Here is a 17181-nt window from a genome sequence, read left to right on the forward strand (position 1 = left end):
CACACTAATGACCCAAGGAAATCCAGCTGAGATCTGGATCCCTTGGCAATGTCCTTCCTGCATGAGTCCAGTTGAAGTTCCAGAGACTATGACAATGCCCCCCCCCCACAAGTCTAACTGGAAGCCTAGAACCAACGACAATGACCCATGTAAGTCTGTTTCCTGAATCTGCACTGGGAAGGCTCAAAGGTCAGTGGCAGGAGCTAGAAAGTCTGTGCCAGCGTGGGAAGGATCTGTGCCAGCAGGCTGAGGGTTCTGCAGTGGAGCCAAGAAGCAACACTTAAAATAAGGACCAGGGCTCCCCCAAAATGAATGGCCACTCTCAGCCATTAATTTACAATTTAATAATATTCGTGGGATCATTTCAATTCCTTTGCATTTACTTAAGCATGTTCTATGGGCTAATATATGGCCTATTTTAGAGAACATCCCACCTATAGCTGAGAAGGACATGTATTCTGATGTTGTGTGGAACACTCTCATAAACCATTTGTTGGCAGGTTTGATTCTGTTCTGTTATTTCTTTGCTGACTTTTTGTCCAGTTGATCTATCTCTCTGTGACAATGGGGTGTTAAGGTCCCCTATTACCAATGCATTCCTATGTATTTGATTCTTCATGTCCATTAGTATCTATCTTACATAGTTGGGTCTCCTGTATTTGGTGCATATATGTTTATGATTGCTATCTCTTCCTAACAAGGATGTAATGACCTTTTTTATTCCTTTTGATCAATTTTGGTTTGAAGTTCACATTGTCTGCAAACTGCACAGCTACCCCTGCTTTTTTTCTGGGTTCCTGTCACATAGACAATTGTTTTTCACCATTTAACTTTCAGCCTGAGGGTTTTTTTTTTTTTAGTTAGATGTATTTCTTGTATAAAGCATATTGTGGGGTCTTGTTTGTTCATCCACTCTCATAATCTATGTCTTTTAATTGGTGAACTGAAGCTATTTACACTGATAGTTATAACAGATATGCATTGGCTTGTCTTTTTCATGTTGTTTTTCTGTTTTGGTTCCCTGATTTTCCTCTGTTTAACGTCTTGCCCCTCCTGGTGGCTTCTTTCTGCTGGTGTTTTGGGAATTGAGATCATTTTTATGACTCTCTAGAATATTTTTCAGTACTCTTTCTAGGGTTGGTTTGGTGGAAGTGAATTTCTTCAGTTGTTCTTTGTCATGGAAGAATCTTATTTTTCCATTAGCTTTGAAAGATACTTTTTCAGGATACATTAATCTGACTCAAAAATTGTTTTCTTTCAGGGTTTGAAATACTTTACTCCAAGCCCTTCATGACTTAAGGGTTTGTGTTGAGAAGTTGGCCAATATTCTAACAGGCTCTCTTTGACAAGTAATCTTTTAACAGAATTTAGTATTCTCTTTTTATGCTGAATTTCTGGGATCTTGATTATTATATGTTTGGGTGTATATTTATCTTGATTATGGCTGTTTGGAGTTCTATATGCCTCATTTATCTGTATTTCAGATTCTTTTCCCATGCTTGGGAAATTTTCTGGTATTGTGACTTGAAATGTTTTTTAATGTCATTTGCATTTACTCCTGCTTTCTAATGACACCTATATGTCTTATATTAATTTTTCATATCATGGAGCTGTTGAATTGTTATTTCATGGTCCCTTATTATTTTTAAGAGTTCTTTCCTTGTGTGATTGCTAGTTGCTGTCCTGTCTTCAAGATCTAAAAGTCTGTCTTTAGTTTCATTCACGCAGTTTTGCTAGCTTTCAGTGAAAATTTGAATTTCCTGCATATCTCTTTGAGTTTGTTTCATGCATTCTGTTTCTTTCCTGTATTGTTCATTCATGGTTCCCATCATTTTCCACACTCCTGTACTTTTTTATCTGTGTCTTCTCTAACTAGGCTGAACAACGCCTTCATTTTCATTTCTTTCTCTACTTGAGAGATTATTTCTGCTCTGATTTCCTCAATAGCCTCATAGATTTGTCTATTTACCTCAGGTGCTATATTTTCACATGTTTCAGGTGTGTGATTTCAAATGTCCTCTATTTCAGTGTCTCCTGTGCTTGTTCCAGATGGCATGAGAGTTTGAGATTGCATTCTGCTTTTTTCCTTTTGTCATTTTACCACTTAATTAATATTTTGGTCTTTTCTGTCCTGCTAACCTGAGGGGGAGGGGTGGTCAAGACTCCCCTCAGCTGCTGAGGTCTTCTGGGTGTGAAAGAGGGCTATCTCCTGGCTCTTCAAGAATTTGGTTCTTTTTTTTCCAAAATCTTTGGAAAAGCATGAAGAATTCTCCAATTCCTGTTGGCCACTTGGGATTTGAATGTACACAAACTGGATTCCCTCCTGAACATTTATTTTTTACCTTCCTTGAGGATGAAAATGATGGTAGAGGTGGAGGGACCCAGCACTTTTCTGGGGGCTTGAGAGGCCACCATTTTCCTATTAATGACCAAGACATTGTCTGCTTTAGTCTGTACCATGGTAGCTCAGAGGAGACTAGGAACACTGATGTCTCACTGAGGGTGTCTTGCTGGACAAGGACCTCTTCATAAGCTTCTTAGGAGGTCAGTTCTAATCATGACTCCATGGTCAACACAGAACCAGAGTGTAGCTCTACAAGAAACCAGGTTTTCTTCTGTTTTTCTTTTTCTCATGACTCCATCAACTGCCTCAACTTGATTTATAAGTTAAACCTGGAAAACCTACAAAATGAATGCTCTTGGTTTATCTAGAAATAACACAAAAAACATTGCCATTATTTTTGATAAAGGACTGCATGGTGAATTTAAATCTAAATAAAATATGATTTTTAAAAAAATTAATCCTCCTCGATCACAGGGATAGATGTATACAGCAGGAATTGACAGTGTGGTCTTCTACCTGTTTTTATTAGTGCAGTGCTCGCTGAGTACTGTCTATTGTTACTTTCCTGCTCTTAAGGATGAGATGTGTCTCCATGCAGATCCTGTATCTAATTTTGCAAATATACAAGTACAACTTGATTTTCATTATCATCCATCTTTCTGTAAGGTATTTCAGCTGCTGGGGATGTGTTACCAAGGTGGAAGATTACTTGTTCCCATTACTTGAAGTGGATGAGATCTTTTAACATGGCTTGGAATTAGGATGTACTGTCCATTTCCGATGCTCTGGGGAAGGACATGTGGGAGAGAAGCCAGTTTTCCCAGGTAATTATTCAGCAATCAACCACGCGAACAAATTAGAAAGCCCAGCCAATAAGGGCAGAGTCTGGCTGTATTATTCAAAGCTGACTATGGTTGCCTAATTGGGTCAGAGCTACTCAGAATAACTCTGCCCATGTAGTCCTGTTGATAATAAAGGCATTAGATTAATATATACCCTTTTAACAGTGATTGTCGCACAGCAACAGCTAACACTCAAATAGCATTAGATTAATATATACCCTTTTAACAGTGATTGTCACACAGCAACAGCTAACACTCAAATAACCAAAGACAACAAAACTGAGGACAACTGTAATAATCCACTACTTTATATTTTGGCATTCACATTGATATTAAAGCAAACACATGATTGGCTGTTCATTTAATCATGTTTATTTTATATAACTGTATTTGAAAATGATTAACTGAAGTTAATTTTCAGGGAAGGGAACATGGTTCATTTGCAGGAATATTTGTGATCCAAAACCGTGATACTAGGAAGCAATTCAAGTTCTTGTGAGTCATGGTATTATCGAGATCAAGGGTATTCCTAAGCACAAAGTGTAAACACACTGGACAATATTGGTGTATTTTTCACAACCAGTACATAAACCTGTACTGGTTATGACAAACTTCAAAACAGGAGCAATAGTTCATGACCAACATTGGAAGAATTCATATTTCTGGGTGGTACTGGAGGTTTTCAAACTGAAACAAAAAGATAATTCTACAGTAAAGAATGAGACATTCTACTCAGTTTTCAGTGCATTTCCCTTATACATGGTGAGAAATATTTCATGTTAATGATTATATCACAGTAGACATTCAGTTCATCAAATGTAAAGACTTCTCTGGTTCTGAGACCAAGTGATTTAAAGCATCAGTTCAAATTTGTCATTATACATAAACTTCTCTTGACACATATCTGTTAATAAAATGTTTCAAATGATTATGATAAATACTCTGAACACCAAAACAGAGTTTTAGTGTAGAAAAACAAGGATCACTTTCAAAACACAGTCACATGCTGTAACCTACCTGTCAATGCAGAACTGTGGTCTCAGAATTTCCCCCAGTATGAAATTGGTTGTTTCAGTTGTCAAGTGTGCTTTGTCCATGGGCAGAAGGCAACACATAATTAGTTTTGTAACAAGTGAAAGATTTTCATATTTATACCCAGTGATATTGCCTTGAGAACGTATGAAATCATATACAGGTCAGTGATAGGAGAAAAGTTAATAAGAAGGGCTACTGAAACCTTATAGAAAGGTGAAATATAAGGATTAGAAGTTCCAGCAAATAAAAGGAGAAAGCAATCATGCACCAGCTGATTAAAACAAGGCCAAATCACAAGATAAATACAATGCCAAAGCCAAAGGAAGGGAGGAAATTATAAAAATCAGAGCAGAAATGAATTCAATAGAGACTAAGAAAACAATCCAAAGAATCAATGAATCAAAGAGTTGGTTCTTTGAAAGAATAAATAAAACTGATAAGCCCCTAGACAACCTTGTTTTAAAAAGGAAAGAAAAAGTTCAAATTCATGGAATAAGGAATGAAAAAGGTGAAATCACTACAGACTCTGTGGAAATACAGAAGATCATCAACACCTATTTCAAAAACCTCTCCTCTCATAGGTTCAATAACACAGAAAAATGGAGATTCTTAGAAACATATGAAGTACCAAAGCTGGGTCAAAAAGATGTAAAACTGCGGAATAACCTAATTCTATTAATGAAATTGAAAAGGTAATTAAGTCCTTACCTACAAAGAAGAGCCCAGGCCCAGATGGATTCACTGCAGAATTCTACAAGAAATTCGAAGAAGACTTAATGCCAACACTCCTCAAACTCTTTAATGAAATTGAAAGGGAAGCAATTTTTCCTAACTCATTCCTGGAAGCAAATATTACTCTAGTACCAAAACCTGAGAAAGACCCAACTAAAAAAGAGAACTACAGGCCAATCTCCCTAATGAACACAGATACAAAAATCCTCAATCAAATATTGGCAAACAGGATGCAGCAAATCATCAAGAAGATTATACAACACAACCAAGTGGGATTTATCCAGGCATGCAGGGATGGTTCAACATATGTAAATCAATAAATGTGATACATCATATCAATAAAGCCAAAAGTAAGAATCACATGATCATTTCTATAGATGCAGAAAAAGCTTTTGATAAGACCCATTACTCATTCATAAGAACCTTACAGAAAATTGGAATAGATGGTCTTTACCTCAATATGATAAAGGCCATCAATGAAAAACCAACAGCCAGGATCATTTTAAATGGCCTAAAAATGAAGGCCTTAAAATCAGGCACAAAACAAGGATGTCCCTTATCACCACTCTTATTCAATATAGTATAGGAAATGCTAGCCAGAGCAATTAGACAAGAGAGAGAAATAAAAGGGGTAAAGATAGGAAAACAGGAAGTTAAATCATCATTATTTGCAGATGACATCATACTCTACATAGAAGACCCCCAAAACTCCATTGAAAGACTCCTAGATACAATAAACATAAAGCAGATTCAAAGAGATATACAGGAAATAAAAAATTCCATTGAAAGTTGTCAAAACTGCCTCAATGAAAGTGAAGGTAGAATTACAGACCTCAAAGACAAAATTGCTGCTAGAACAGGAAAGGAAAGATCTTTTAAAACTAACAAGGAATCAGGAAATAACAATTCAACAGCTGCAAGATGATGCAATGAAAAAAACAAGATTGATAGGGATAAATGAAAAAGAAAGGATATCAAGAGGATATTTAGAGAAGTAATAGCTGAAAATTTCCAAAACATGAGAATGGAATCTGACATCAGGATCAGTGAATCATATAGAACTCCAAATAGCCATAACCAAAATAAAACTACACCCAGACACATAATAATCACCATCCCAGAAATCCAACATAAGAATAGAACGTTAAAAGCTGTTAGAGAGAAAAGACAGATCACCTATAAAGGAAAATCTATCAGAATCACAGCAGACTTCTCAGCACAAACAGTGAGGTCAAGAAGAACATAGAGTGAAGTATTTCAGATCCTAAAGGCAAATGATTTCCAACCTAGACTGATGTACCCTGAAAAACTGTCCTTCAAAATTGATGGACAAATAAGATACTTCCATGACAAAGAACAGCTGAAGAACTTCATGAACACCAAGCAAAGAATACTGAAAGACAGTTTAGATACACATAGGAAAAAAGCACTAAACAAGGCAGACAGTTAAACAGAATGGAAAGATAAAGATGCAACAGCAGAAAGATAACATGTCAACAATAAGCCAATATGTAACAGTTATAACCACTAATGTAAATGCTCTCAATTCACCAATTAAAAAAAACAGACTGATAGAGTGGATCAAGAAACAACATTCAATCATAAGCTGTCTACAAGAAACCCACCAATTTAAAAAAAACAGACTGATAGAGTGGATCAAGAAACAACATTCAACCATAAGCTGTCTACAAGAAACCCAAAAGGATACTCACAGACTGAAAGTCAAAGGATAGAAAACGATACTTCATGCAACAGGAACCCCTCAAAAATTGGGGGTAGCTATTCTGTTTGCAGACAATGTGAACTTATGGTCAGAAGAGATAAAGAAGGTAACCATTACATACTGGTTAGGGGAAAACTTCAAGAGGAAGAGATAACAATCTTAAATATATATGCACCATATTCCAGAGCACCCAGCTATACAAAGCAAGTATTAATAGAAATGAAACATCAAATTAGCAATAACATAATTATAACAGGAGACCTTAACACACCATTGACACCAAGGGACAGATCAACCAGACAGAAAATCAGCAAAGAAATAACAGAACTGAATCACACCTGTGAACAAATGGACTTGATAGACATATACAGAGTGTTTCATCCAACAACGTCAGAATATACATTCTTCTCAGCAGTACATGGGACATTCTCTGAAACAGACCATATACTAGCTCACTTAACATATTTAAATAAATGGAAAAGAGTTGAAATTATCCCATGCATGTTATCAGATCATAATGCCATGAAACTAGAAATTAATGATAAAAGAAACTGCAAAAATCCCACAAACAAATGGAAATTGAATAACACACTCTTGAGCAATCAGTGGATCACAGGGGAAATTAAAGAAGAAATTAAACAATTTCTACAAGCAAATGAAAATACAAATACTCTTACTGGAACCTCTGGGATGCAATGAAAGTGATCCTCAGAGAAAAATACATTGCACTGAGTTCCCACATCAGGAAAACGGAATGAATACAAATAAACAACCTGATGCTGCACCACAAACATCTAGAAAAAGAAGAGCAAGCAAGCCCAAAGCCAAAAGAAGGGAGGAAATTATAAAAATCAGAGCAGAAATAAATGCATATATTATCTCCTTGTCCATAAAAGATTTTGTTTATATTATCACATATAATAAAATCCAATAAGATTTTTATACAGTGGTATACTACTCAGCTACAAAGAATGATCACATTGAGATATATATAAATAAATGGACGCAACTTGAGACCATACTCATAAATGAAATGAATCAAACTCACATGTATAAATGCCATATAGTCTCCCTAGTGTAAGAAATGGTAAGAGTACATAAGATTTTATGGTATTCATGATTCCCCATTATATTGTTTTGAAGCCTTATAATATTTCCATTCATTAGTTGGAATGGTTTTATTCTGTTTTGTTTGATCTTATTATGTGTGATGATATGAACAGCTATTTTGAAGAAAACAAGACATTTTGGCAGCCATTGCTGATGTAATACCATCTTGCTTTGAAGTCCTACCATGCTTTTGTTGTTGTTTCCATTGGTTCTGTCATGTTTGGTTTTATTGAATTTTAATGTGTGATAGTATAAACAAATTTTTATGGAAAATGAGATAATGTAGTAGCCATTGTTCACTTCCTATTATTTGATTTTGAATGTCCTGTAATACTTTCATTCTCTTGAATGGTTTTATACTATTTTGTTATGTTTGATACTATTGTATATGAAGTTATGCTCAACTATTTCAAAAAAGAGACAATATGGTAGCATTGGTTAATATCCAGTTGTCTTGTGGTGAAATACTGTGTTGCTTACATTGTTCTGTTCTGATCTGCTTTGTTCTGTCCTCTTTTGTATTAATATCTTTAAAATAAAATTTAAAAATTAAAAAAATAAATGTGATGATTATATATTACAAACATATACTCATGAAAAAGGAACCAAATACTTAACATTCTTTCTTACATATCCAGTTCTGTGGTCAGGAGAAAGTTTTTAGCACCAAGAGAGAAAAAGGCTTGCAGAGTTTCCCTGTGAGAGAGTCTTTTCAGAGCACTCTTGGTGTCTTCATTCCTCAGACTGTAGAAGAAGGGGTTCAGCATGGGGGTGACCACGGTGTACATCACTGAAGCTGTTGAACTAGAGTGTGAGCTTTGAGTCACAGCAGAACTGACGCTCACACATAAGGTTGTGCCATAAAATAAGGAGACCCCTGAGAGGTGAATGCAGAAGTATAAAATGCTTCCTACCTTCCCTGAGCCAATGAGATGGCGCATACAGCAGAAACAACCTTAGAATAAGAGTAACTATTTCAGAAAGGAAGTCTACGGCCAGCATCTTGGCTGTAATATATATCCTTGTGTCACTGAGGCCTGAGTCAGAGCAGGTGAGAAGAAGTAACTGATTAAGCTCACAGAAAAAGTGGAAGATTTCCAAGTGTGTACAGAAAAGATCTGCAACACCACTAAGCTTTGTAAGCAGGAATTAAGGCACTCGTGTTCCACGGCACCGGCACCAGCAATCTGCATAACCAAGGCTGCCTGGTGTCTGGGTACCACAAGGGGTAACATAGCCACCTACCTGTCCTAGGCCATCACAGCCAAGAGGACGCTATCCAGCACTGCAAATAACACAAACAAATCAATCCAGGTGATGCGGTTCATAAGTTATGGCCTTACTCTGTGTCTGGATGTTCACCAGCATCTTTGGGACCGTGGTAGAGGGGAGAGAAATGTCCACAAAAGACATGTTTGAGAGGAAGAAGTACGTGGATGTGTGTAGGTGAGAAGCTGAGATAGTGGCCAGGATCATGAGCAGGTTCCCAGGAAGGGTGATGACACAATTGGGGAGGAAAAGTTCAAACGCAAAGAGCTACAGATCAGTGTCCTCTGGAAATCCCAGCTCTCACCACCTTCCTGACTCACCAGGTCCAACCTGCAGCCACCCGTTGGCCCGGGGCAGAACAGAGACCACAGCCGCTGGGCTTACTGCTCTAGGTGGGAGCCTGACCGCCGTGGCCCCTCTCCAGCCCTTCACAGGGGAACAGCCAGAAGACCTGCGATTAAAAATAAATGCCTGCATCTGTCCTCATGGTGTATTATACTGGAAATCTGAAGATTGTACAGTTGTGTTCATTTCTGTTTAATCCACCTAGCCAGCACCCTGGTGTTCATTGTTCAGTGATCATCCCAGTATATTTCAGATGTGATATTTCTCAGGGGGAGATTTTGTACTCTTAACACACAATAAAATGTAGACTTTGTCTTGCCAGAAAGAATTACAAGCATACATCTTTTGAATTTTGAAAGATTTGTAAGATTACGACTAAATGACAGTTCTTTAATCTTGAGTTATAGATGATGTTTTAAATTTTATTGTCAAAAGAGTCATGAAGCCATGAAGGACTATAGTACCTATAGTTTTTATTTTGTTTTTAAATTTTTTACTATTTTGAAGGTAATAAAATACAACAGAACAAGACAGAGCAAAGCCACTTGAGACAATGCAGTGAAATTGGTACAGAACTTCACAGCAGGTTACCGGGCTAACAGTAATAGGTACCATAGTGTATCTTGTTATCTTCACAGTAGTTCTCCATTCAATCAAGTATAGCAAAATCAAACCAAATACAGGACATTATAGAACTTGTCAAAACAGAATATTGAATAGAGCATACAATTAATAAGAACGAAGCAAAACAGTGATGACAATATTTGCCTTCAAAAAGATGGTAGAAGGAATCCCCCATGTTTGCTGCATTGCATGTGGTCAACTTCCCAAGAGGTGCTCAGACCTCTGGCTCCCGTTTGCTAAACGGGGGTGGGGGATATGTTTGATTCACAACCTGCTGGTAGGCTCACAGCTGCCTATCAGGGAGGTGAGTGGGTTGCTTGGTTTCCCAGAGCCCTAAGTTCCAACATGGCGCAGATTGTGGGAAACTCTCTCTCTGTTATAGTCTTATATTAAGGTGTTTCAGTTCATGTCCTTGTTGAGGAGAACAGTCAGTTTTCTGGAAATACTGGATAGGGAATTGTGTCCCCAACACAAGGGTGAGCTTTGGAAAGCCAAGGGGCCTTATTAAGACAGGATTCTTGGTGTCGAACTTCAACAAAACTTTAGTTCAGGGGTGGAATTAGGTGTCAGGGGATTCTATCTCTGAAATACAGCAGAGTTCATGGGGAAATAATAAAGACTTATTCACCTGACATTTATCCTGGTGTCTTGGGAACAAAGAATTGGCAGGAAAAAGTTCTCAGTGTAGAACAATATCTCATGGGGGAAGGCTTCCTTAACGCTGGGCTAGCAAGAGGGAGGTAAGTAGCCCTCATGAGAAGGTAGACGGAGGTATAAATATTTCCCTGCTATGGTTCAGGCTGGAAAACCCTGGTCTGTAAGGCACATATGTGGCTGTCCAGAGCGGAGTCCTGCCCTGCTTTGGTGACTCAGAGGAGAATTGTCTCCTGCTGTGTTCTCTGCCAGCAAAGCTCTAGTCTCCATCGCTGACAGTTCAGGAAGGGATCTGGGCTCCACACCAAGCACTTCCAACCGTACAGCCCACCCAGGGTTTTGCGTCTTTGGTTAAATGATTGATATACTTATTCACCATCCTAAGGAGGAAGGGGGTGTTGAGCTCAGCAGTGCAAGGGCCACTGATGACAGGTAAGCAGTGGTAATGGAAGCTCAACCAGAAAGGAACCGAAAGGCAGAGGTGATTTCAATATAAGTAGAACATACGTCCAAAGATCTTCTTAATTAATTAGCTAAAAAAGAGGCGTAGCGTATCACCTGTGGTGAGACACGAGGTGAGGGAAGGGCACTCTTGTTTATGGCATGGAAGGGTGTTTTTATTGCTGTGCTGATATCATGTACTCATCTTCTATGGTGATCAGCATTTCGATGGAAATTTCCCATTTGTTCTCTATTGATCACTGGAGTGTTACTTGGGCCATGCTCTCTGCATTTAGTAAAGAATTTTCACCTTCTTACTTTTGCATTTCTTTGCTTATTTAAGGTGATTTTTTTCCAAGAATTTCTAGGATGTGCTCCCCATTTTCTTCTGGGACATCTCAAACATGTTTTTAACTTTCAAACTAAGATCTCCAATTCCTATATTCCGTAAGATACTGGGAGCCAAGGGACCAACTTCATTTTTCCATATATATACAGCCATTTATGCCAGCTTTAATTTAACTGTCTGGTTTACCAAACTAAATTGAAATTCAATCTTGTTATATGTTAACTGCCTGTATGCACTGAGAGGTAATTCCTAATTTATTCAACAACAGTGACTGGGCATCTACTACCAGTCAAATTTGGAAGTATTTTATTGTATTACATTATGTCTAAATCTTGCCAATTTAATTATCAATCCCAACTTAAAAGTAATAAATTACTTCCATTATATATCTTCTTTGGGTTAATGGTTGATGTTCCATTCTGTGTTACTCAATAGACTTGTTTTGAGACCACTCAGTTTAACTTGATGCTATTTCCTCCCAAGCTCTTCATTTCATAATTTATCCTTTATTTTATTCTAAATTATGTAGACATACTCACATGGTGCTGTGGGAAAGGAAAGCTTGAACAAAGAGATTTCGTTTGATCGGATATCGTATTAAATGTCAAGACGCAGCACAGTGGGATAAACTTGGTGATGTCCTTCCCTTCAGGATCGGCCCTCCATCCAGCGTAAAAGTTAGAATCTCAAGGGCCTGTGTATGGTTTTATAGATAGAATATGGGGAGGATTTGCATGTTCGATGAAGACCACAATCAGGGCTATGCTGCGTCCACTAGATTTGGCTGAAGACCTCAGAACTGAAAATGCAGAAAACTTAGGGAAGATACCACATGAAAAATCGAATCTGAGTGTGGTAGCACACATCTGTGATCCTAGCATTCTAGGAGGATGAGACAGAAGGATCTCAAGTTCCAGCCCAAACTGAGGCAGCTGGGCATTCAGTGAGAATGCATTTCCAAAAAAGTTGGGGAGGAGGCAGGTGGGCAGAGGATGTAACTCAAAGTGAAGGAAAAGAGGAGAAAAATAGTTGCCTTACTTTCTCTTGGACCACAGAAAAACAAATTGTTATTTTCGTTTCTATGTCTGGCTTATTTCACACCACAACACACACTAAATCGATTTGCACTCTGAAGTCTAAAACAGTTGACCTCACGGCAGTGAAGAGTGAAACAGTGATTGTCAGAGATGACAGGAGGTGGCGGGAGGGAAGGGAAGGAGGCCAACTGTGGGTGCAAAGTTGCCTTTAGAAATGGTAAGTGAGTTTTATTATTCTCTCATAGAATGGAGAATCTATGAGTAATCATCATACGTCATATATATCAAAATAGCTAGGAGGATTTTGAATATTCTGAACACAATAAATGCAAAGGGCTGAGATAACAGATATTCTAAGTACCCTGATTTGATCATTAGATGTGGTTTATACATGAGCTGAAAGTTCTCATAATATCCCAGTATATACAAATAATCATATCAATTAAAAATTTAAGAAAATTTGTCAAATCATTATTTATTGGCACAGAAAAAAATCTATTATTTTAAAAAGCCCAGGTTTGTTGTTGTTTGTATAGTTACTTTTTGAATTTTGCTTCATCAATCTTTTACAGTTTTTTCCTATACAGATGTTCAGTCTGTAAGTATCTTGCCACAAAAATATATCATCAGTTTTGTCTTTGAAATATTTCATTTTCAGCTGTGTTGTTTTTACTAGTCCTAAAGTGCATGAACAGTTAGAATACAGCCTGAAACAGAAAGCTTTTTTTTTCTTGCAATCTCTCAGGAGCCAGAGAAGCTCATTAGACCATTTTTCCCCTTGGGACCATTTAATAGCTCACTTTGCTTATTGGGCACATTTGCCAGTATTTTGCACTGTTTAAATACGTTGGGTGTGGTGGCTCACACCTGTAATCCCAGCTCTCTGGAGGCTGAGGCAGGAGAATCATTGCGAGTCTGAGACCAGCCTAGGCTACAAAGTGAGCCCAAGGCCAGCCTGAACTGCATAGTGAGACCCTGTCTCTAAATAAATAAATACAGGGTAAAAGAAAGATACCCATGCCAAAATGGACCCTCAGTGTTACCTGGTTATGGGAGAGTTACAAACTGGGATTCCTGGGTACCAGTCACATTTTTTTTTCAATAAAAGATAATTCTTTGGAGACAGCTTGCCTGGTGGCCATTCATTTTAAGTTATATGACTGGGAAGGAGGAAAAACATGGTATTAACACGGCCCCAGGCTGTCATGCCATGCAGCACGTCTTAAAGCAGGGTGTGTGCGTATGTGCACAAGGGAACACACATTTGCCTTTGGGATAAGGGAAATTTTCAGAGGCAGTGGAGCTGGGCTCAGTGTATTCCAAAATATAACTCATAATGCACAGCCCACAACGTAAGCAAACATATACACAGAAACACGAGTTCATTTCAATTCAAGTCAAGCTGACTTCCTAAAAGGCAAGCATAATAACACCCAGCCCGAGACCCTATGCACAGAGTTTTGTTCTTTATTAATCTGTGGTGTTATCTTCCAGCAGTCTCCCCTCACTTGTTTCCCCTGTCATACTGAACTTTTCTTGACCTCAGACATCTGAAACAAGCATCACCCTCAGGGCCCTTTGTCCTGGCTGTGTCGCTGATGAGATCTGCACTTTTGCAGAAAGACCTGTGACTCTCTCCCTGCCTTCCTGGAGGTCTCTTTTCAAGTGTCGCCTTCCTGATGGTCTCGCTGTAAAACAACACCCCTTCTCTTTCTCCTCCGCCTTGGTCTTCTTTTCTTCACAATAATTCCCAGAACATGATCATCACTAAATCATATTCCACAATTGCATGAAAAAGATTCCAGTTCTCCAATATGATCCCTCTTGGAGAATGTTAGAGTAGATCAGGAATTCCAGCTCAACACCAGCAGGGGGAGCCACTGAAGCTGAACATTCACGGACAAAGCAGAACCCAGGGAGCTGACTGTGGAATACACAGGATCCCATTTCTATAAGACTCCTAATGCATAATGTGCTGGGTTATTTTTCTCTTTCTTTTTATAGGCATATGGCACCAGAGAATCACACCAAAATTTCAGAATTTCTCCTTCTGGGAATTTCAGAGAACCCCAGCTTGCAACCCTTCCTCGTCGGGGTTTTCCTGTACATGTACCTGGTCACCGTGATTGGGAACCTGCTCATCATCCTGGCCACAACTGCATACTCCCACCTGCACACACCCATGTACTTCTTCCTCTCCAACCTGTCTTTTGTTGACATCTGTTTCACTTCCACCACGGTGCCCAAGATGCTGGTGAACATTCATACACACGACAAGGCCATAACCTATACAGGCTGTGTCATTCAGATATACTTCTTCATACTCTTTGGAGTTTTGGACAACTTTCTTCTCACGGTGATGGCCTATGACCGCTTTGTGGCCATCTGTCACCCGCTGCGTTACACAGTCATCATGAATCCCAAGCTCTGTGGACTGCTAGTTTTGATGTCCTGGATCACAAGTGCACTGAACTCCTCCTTACAAAGCTTGATGGTGTTACGGCTGTCCTTCTGCACAGAGCTGAAAATCCCGCATTTTTTCTGTGAAATCAATCAGGTTGTGCTCCTTGCCTGTTCGGACACTTTTTCTAATGACATGGTAATGTTTTTTGCAGCAGGGCTGCTGTTCTGTGGCCCTCTGGCTGGCATCCTTTACTCTTACTGTAAGATTGTTTCCTCCATCCGTGCCATCTCATCCACTCAGGGGAAGAAGAAAGCATTTTCCACCTGTGCCTCTCATTTATCTGTGGTCTGCTTATTTTATTGCACGTGCCTAGGAGTGTATTTTAGCTCATCTGCCACACACAACTCACGCTCCAGTGCGACAGCCTCCGTGATGTACAGCGTGGTCACCCCCCTGCTGAACCCCTTCATCTACAGTCTGAGGAATAAGGACCTAATGGGAGCGCTGAGAAAACTCTTCCAAGGGAAGACATAAAAGAGCCACTTCAAGAAGTGTGTGCAGTCCCAATTCCCTAAGCATCGGGTCCATTAACTGTGTGACTTTCGCATCAGGTCATGAGGTACAATCATTCTGCTTATTTCTGCTTTGGAATCTCAATTTATTTAAATCAGCACCTCATAGAAATTTAGCAAGCTCATTTCTAAGCTTCCCGTGCTCTCTGATAACCAGTAGTGTCCCTGTCTCGTTTTCTACCTTCCCATTGTTTTTCATGAGCTTGGACCAAAAACACTTTGGAGATTACCTTCAGTCTCATGTTGCAGAAAGCTTCTGCCTTGATACATAAACGAGAGATTCAGCTTTTCAGCCCATGTTGAACATCTCTAGTCTGAAAATCCCAAGTGCTCTGAAATATCAAGGTGTCTAAGTGTTTAACAGTACATCAAGTTAAAAAACGCCACACAATGAAATCTTGCTTCATGCAGAAAATTATCAAGTTTTTATATGTAGTTACCTCCAGGTCACACATATAACATAAATTAAAAAATAAGGTCAGGTGTGGAAGTACACGCCTGTAACCCCAACACTAGGGAGGCTGAGCAGGAAGATTGCTGCATGCTTGAAGCCATCCTGCTTCATGCCTGAACCTTGTTCTCTGAACAATTGCTGTAAGTATAACGTGCAATGTGTTGATTATGGTTACGCTCCTACTAGCCTGTTTTAAAACTTTCTAGTTATTATTTCTTACTGTTTTCTGTTTAAAATTTTTCAATTTTTTTTCAACACAGGGTCTTGTCATGCAGTTAGGGCTGGCCTTGAGCTCACTTTGTAACCTAGGCTGGTCTCAAATTCACAACGATCCTCCTGCCTCAGCCTTCCGAGTGCTGGGATTACAGGTGCGTGCTATTATGCCCAGCCAACTTTTAAATTTTTAAAAAGTGAAAAACATAAAATAACAATAGGCATCACCAACATCGCAAGATTATTAGTGACAACTTTTGAAATCCATAGTCCAACAAATGGAAAATCTATTTGAAAAAAAATGGACACCTCTTGGACACACATGAATTACCTAAACTGAATAAAGATGATATAAAAAATGAACAGTCCGTAAAAAACCCAACATCAAAATTTCTCAAATTCTGTAGTGAAAGTGAAAGGGGAGGGGTATTTCCTTGCTCATTCCTAGAAGCTAGCAATATCTTGATTCCAAAACCAGGCAAGGACCCAACTAAAAAAGAAATCTACAGGACAATCTAATGAGTATTAGACACAAAAACCCTCAACAAGATTCTAGCAAAACAATTGCAGTAAGTCACAAAATTATTATACCTCATGACCAACTTAGTCTTCATCCCAAGGATTCAAAGTTGGCACAACATTTACAAACCAATAAATGTGATAAATCACATAAAGAGAAACAAAGACAAAAATCACACGATCATCTCAGTCCCTGCAAAAAAATAAAATAAAACACTGACAAAATCCATGCATTCACTGATGATTAAATCCCTGAATAAAATAGGTATAGAAGGACTTTATCATAATCTAACAAAAGTCATTTTGACAAACCTATAGCCTAAATGGAGAGAAGATGAAAGCTTTCCCTCACAAATCAGGAACAAGAGAAGAAACTCTCCACCAGCAATTGCACTGCGGGCCGTGCATACTCTATTTTGGCAAAGACATTTTTCTACAATTGGCCAGTCTCCTTAGACTGTAAGTGGTGCTGCATTTAAACCAGCTGAACTACATTATCTGGTGAAGGAAATTT

The 17181-nt window shown here is 38.6% G+C and overlaps 1 protein-coding gene across 1 annotated transcript; it reads left to right on the plus strand.

The window, feature by feature from the left end:
- The first annotated feature begins 14513 nt into the window (after nucleotides 1-14513).
- Nucleotides 14514-15443, plus strand: LOC100715183 (olfactory receptor 7A40-like). The gene has a single exon (XM_003461802.1). It carries the CDS (start codon nucleotides 14514-14516, stop codon nucleotides 15441-15443), a length of 930 nt encoding a protein of 309 aa, XP_003461850.1.
- Nucleotides 15444-17181: the final 1738 nt, after the last annotated feature.

Source organism: Cavia porcellus, unplaced genomic scaffold (assembly GCF_034190915.1).
Source record: "Cavia porcellus strain 051 isolate PalLab524CR breed Dunkin Hartley unplaced genomic scaffold, mCavPor4.1 scaffold_17, whole genome shotgun sequence".
NCBI classification, from domain to species: domain Eukaryota; kingdom Metazoa; phylum Chordata; class Mammalia; order Rodentia; family Caviidae; genus Cavia; species Cavia porcellus.

Coding starts and splice junctions, on each gene's coding strand:
- LOC100715183 (XM_003461802.1), top strand. CDS start 14,514: ATGGCACCAGAGAATCACACCAAAATTTCAGAATTTCTCCTTCTGGGA.